Source organism: Nicrophorus vespilloides, unplaced genomic scaffold, assembly GCF_001412225.1.
Source record: "Nicrophorus vespilloides isolate i.1.1-1 unplaced genomic scaffold, Nicve_v1.0, whole genome shotgun sequence".
NCBI classification, from domain to species: domain Eukaryota; kingdom Metazoa; phylum Arthropoda; class Insecta; order Coleoptera; family Silphidae; genus Nicrophorus; species Nicrophorus vespilloides.
Window position 1 is genome coordinate 4,066 of NW_017098990.1, and position 4,663 is coordinate 8,728.

Consider the following 4,663-nt stretch of genomic DNA (forward strand, 5'->3'; position numbering starts at 1 on the left):
AAAATAAATATAAGTATCTAAAATAATGTTGTCTAGCATTTTATGAAAATTGTACGAATCTTAATTGGAAAAAAAAATTCTTAAAGTTAGAAAATTTTATTATATAAAAATAAACAATAACACAAATGTACCAATGGAATTGTTGGAAAGGTTTTAATTTTAACTTTAATATAAATATATGATTGTTTAGTTAGCATGTGTAATTATTGAGTAATTGAATAAAACTTGAAGACGTGAACTGATTTTCAAATATCGTCAAAACTAAATCAATAATTAACAATTATGAAAAATAATGAAAACATAGGTTATAGAAGGCTATTTTTTAAGTGATTATAAAAATCTATAACAAAAAAAGTTTATAGTCGTCGAAATATTATTTGTTTGTGAAGAAACGAAAATTTATAACAATTTTACTACTTAAATTGGAAAATTGATTGCAGCAAAATGGATTTTTTTTATATACAAGAAAATTACATTTAATGTTACAATTTGAAAATTAATTACAAATTACCTATAATTTGCATAATTTATTATCTAATAGGCGTTTGCTGTTATCGAATAATTAAATAAAGATATGAAGAAAAGGCCATATCTGTATTATTAATTTGTATTGCGTAATTGTAGTTATGTAAATATATAAATTAGATGTATACAAAAAAATAGAAAATAATTGGAAAAAAAAATTCTTAAAATTAGAAAATTTTATTATATAAAAATAAACAATAACACAAATGTACCAATGGACTTGTTGGAAAGGTTTTAATTTTAACTTTAATATAAATATATGATTGTTTAGTTAGCATGCGTAATTATTGAGTAATTGAATAAAACGTGAAGACGTGAACTGATTTTCAAATATCGTCAAAACTAAATCAATAATTAACAATTATGAAAAATGATAGAAGGCTATTTTTTAAGTGATTATAAAAATCTATAACAAAAAAAGTTTATAGTCGTCGAAATATTATTTGTTTGTGAGGCAACGAAAATTTAGAAGAATTTTACTACTTAAATTGGAAAATTTAGTTCGGCAGTTTTTATTCCCCAAGAAGAAGAATCGCTATTTTTTTTGTGAGAGAGACGAAATAAAAATTCGCTTGGTTGGCAATGGTTTTGCGTAATGTTTTTTTTCAACGTCTGTCAGTTTCGTAAATTAGTTTTCGCTTTGTTTGTTTGTTTGTTTTGTGTCCAATTACTGTTTTTCGCTTATGAATGTGTAAATTATGGGGGATGTCGGGCCGATCGAGTACTTCTTCTACGGTGGTGTCGGTGGTATGTGCACTGTGCTCGTCGGACATCCGTTCGATACGGTGAAGGTGCGACTGCAGACGCAAGCGACCCCGAAGCCTGGGGAGAAGCTCAAATACCAGGGGATGATCGATTGCTTTCAAAAGACTATAAGGAAGGAGGGTCCGTTAGCAATTTACAAGGGTATGGTCGCGCCTATTGTTACCATCACGCCGATCTACGCCGTCTCCTTCATGGGCTACCGGATCGGGAGGGAGCTGATCGGACCGAAGGATCTGAAAGACTTCAGGAACATCCATTATTTGGGTTCGGGTCTGTTTTCCGGATTCTTCACCTCGACGGTGATCGCGCCTGGAGAGAGGATCAAGTGTCTGCTGCAAATCCAAGAGGAGGGACCGAAGAAGTATTCGGGACCTGTAGATGTTGTCGTCAAACTGTACAAAGCTGGAGGTTTACCCAACATCTTCAAAGGGTACACGATGACCTTGTGCCGAGATATGCCTGCCAGCGGCATGTACTTTCTGACGTACGAAGCCTTGAAGAATTATCTATCGGAGAACGGGACCGTTGATATGACTGTGCTGAAGACCATACTCGCTGGTGGAATTGCCGGGATGGCCAATTGGTTCATCGGGATGCCCGGAGATGTGATCAAGAGTCGAATACAGACTTCGTCGGAAGATACAAGTCCGAAAGCTCGCACCATCCTCAAGGAGCTGTTAGCCACCGAAGGACCGACAGCTCTCTTCAAGGGTCTCATCCCTGTCATGGTGAGAGCCTTCCCCGCGAACGCAGCCGCCTTCTTAGGATTCGAATACTCTAAGAGATTCGTTCGATACTACATCTTAGGAATACCACCAGAACAGACCAAATGATTTAGGCAACAACAAATCTTTACGTATTCTTTACAAACAATGTAATTTAAAAGTGTAATTAAAGTAATGAAATTTTTAAAATTAGCATTATTGAAAATTTCTATATTCAAAAGAATAAACAGTTTGATAAATAATACAAATTTTCTTAAAAATTGGTTGCATTATGTAAGAACTATAAGAATATAATATGATACGTGAATCTTTACCCTGCGGACAAATAAATGCGATAAAATGTAAACAAACTATACGTTTATATGGTGGAATGTAAAAACGGGAGAAAATTGGTCGTTAAAGTTGCTCAAGAAAGAGTCAATAGTCATGCGCTTTCGTATCGATCCTGCGGGATGCAGACGCGAGTCCTTCTGGTCCAGGCAGCATCGCGAACATGGCGGAATCCGGGTGGGCGTAACGCGCGTGGATCCTTTCCTCGACAATGAAGTTTATCCTGTGTCTTCCGGTGCTCGCGTTCACCACCTTAATCCTTCTGCAGGATGTCTCAGGTAAACGAGTGATTGTAGCAGCAAAAGTGAAATCCAATCGGAAAGAGAGATATCCACGAAGTGTTAAATGCAAAGTGTGATTAGCGCTTCTTCTTTCAAAAGAACAAACAAACAAAAACAAGCTATGGTTCTTCATTTGCAAGCGAAATGCACCTTCTCTCGTGCTCGAGCAAATATTGAACCAAGTGATCTGGCGTGCGGCCAATTAGATTTGAGGCTATCATCATCATCCTACAGTCTATTCTTAATAGGCTATTCATATAATACCTCTCAGGAAAACTCAGCAGATTTCCATTTCATCTCGCAAATGTGACCTTCGATCGGCAATATTTGGGTCGTGCAAATGACTGGGTCAATGCCCAATCCATTATTATTACTATTACAACTAAAAACGCGACAAGAAGTTAATGAAAATAAATGCAATCATTAAGATTTGTTAACATTGTGAAATTGACCTTCTCAATTTGGGTTTCTATGCTGCAAATTGCAATTGATCATTAAATTTTTGCAGGTGGATTCATGCAGATGGAGGCGAATCCGGACGCGAAACGGCTCTACGACGATCTTTTGAGCAACTACAATCGATTGATCAGACCGGTCATCAACCACACGGAAACTTTAACGGTTTGGTTGAGCCTGAAACTGTCGCAGCTGATCGAGATGAACCTCAAGAATCAGATCATGACGACGAATCTCTGGGTCGTGCAGGTAAACAAATTTTCAGTTTACAAAATTATTAAATCTTGTCAACTCTGTTTGCTTCGAACATTAATCAACAAACGCGTTTGTGTACATTACCTGTGTATCTCTGATGCACTGCAGATTTTAATTACCGAACCTGTGGGAAAAAAAAAACTAAATTAATTATTTTCGTTGTTTGCGCAATACAACAATTCAGCGTATTCTCGGGTTTAATAGGGAATATTTACAATCGTCTTATTTATTTTTTGAAAAAAATTATTAAGATTTGTACAAATTACATATTTCAATAACTTTCAGGTCGATAATCAATTAGTGGACAAATCTGTAAATGTTTAATTTCGCATTAAAATAGACAGAAAATTAATTTTCATATAAAGTAAACCAAAAAACTTAAAAGTTTAAAAAAACTATTGACTTCTTCTCAAATAATGTAAGTTTAAAAGCTTTAAGTTTGATGATTAATTAAAAACCTCTGAATTTTCCACAAATATACAAGTTTTAAAAACTTTGACTAATTAATTAGAGAAATCTCCTAACAAGTATTGATATAATTCTCATATTTAAAAGATGCAACAAAATTATAAATAATTTTTAAAAACAAATAAATTCACACCATTTCCATATGTAATAAAACTTCTTTTCACTGAATAATTTGCAAATAAATGTAGTGTAATATCTTTTATCATTGATTAATTAAAAACCTCCGAATTTTCCACAAATATACAAGTTTGAAAAACTTTGACTAATTAATTAGAGAAATCTCCTAACAAATATTGACATAATTCTTATATTTAAAAGATGCAACAAAACAGTTTTGATAAATCATAAATAATTTTTAAAAACAAATAAATTCAAACACTATTTCCATATGTAATAAAACTTATTTTCAATGATTAATTTGCAAATAAATGTAGTGTAATATCTTTTATCATTGATTAATTAAAAACCTCTGAATTTTCCACAAATATACAAGTTTTAAAAACTTTGACTAATTAATTAGAGAAATCTCCTAACAAATATTGATATAATTCTCATATTTAAAAGATGCAACAAAACAGTTTTGATAAATCATAAATAATTTTTAAAAACAAATAAATTCACACAATTTCCATATGTAATAAAATTTCTTTTCAATTATTAATTTGCAAATAAATGTAGTGTAATATCTTTTATCAATGATTAATTAAAAAACCTCTGAATTTTCCACAAATATAAAAGTTTTAAAAACTTTGACAAATTAATTAGAGAAATCTCCTAACAAGTATTGATATAATTCTCATATTTAAAAGATGCAACAAAACAGTTTTGATAAATTATAAATAATTTTTAAAAACAAAT

General features: G+C 32.2%; 2 protein-coding genes across 2 annotated transcripts; both read left to right on the top strand.

The window, feature by feature from the left end:
- Positions 1 to 1,039: 1,039 nt before the first annotated feature.
- LOC108563790 (protein dif-1-like) lies at positions 1,040 to 2,123 on the top strand. The gene has a single exon (XM_017922572.1). It carries the CDS (start codon positions 1,224 to 1,226, stop codon positions 2,121 to 2,123), a length of 900 nt encoding a protein of 299 aa, XP_017778061.1. The 5' UTR covers positions 1,040 to 1,223.
- Positions 2,124 to 2,429: 306 nt separating this feature from the next.
- Positions 2,430 to 3,300, top strand: LOC108563789 (acetylcholine receptor subunit beta-like 2; the record flags this gene model as incomplete). The annotated part of the gene is given in 2 exon segments (XM_017922571.1): positions 2,430 to 2,623; positions 3,135 to 3,300. Coding segments are annotated over 2 exon segments (233 nt in total), but the record flags the coding sequence as incomplete, so codon positions are not given.
- Between the last annotated feature and the right edge of the window lie 1,363 nt (positions 3,301 to 4,663).

Coding starts and splice junctions, on each gene's coding strand:
- LOC108563790 (XM_017922572.1), top strand. CDS start 1,224: ATGGGGGATGTCGGGCCGATCGAGTACTTCTTCTACGGTGGTGTCGGT.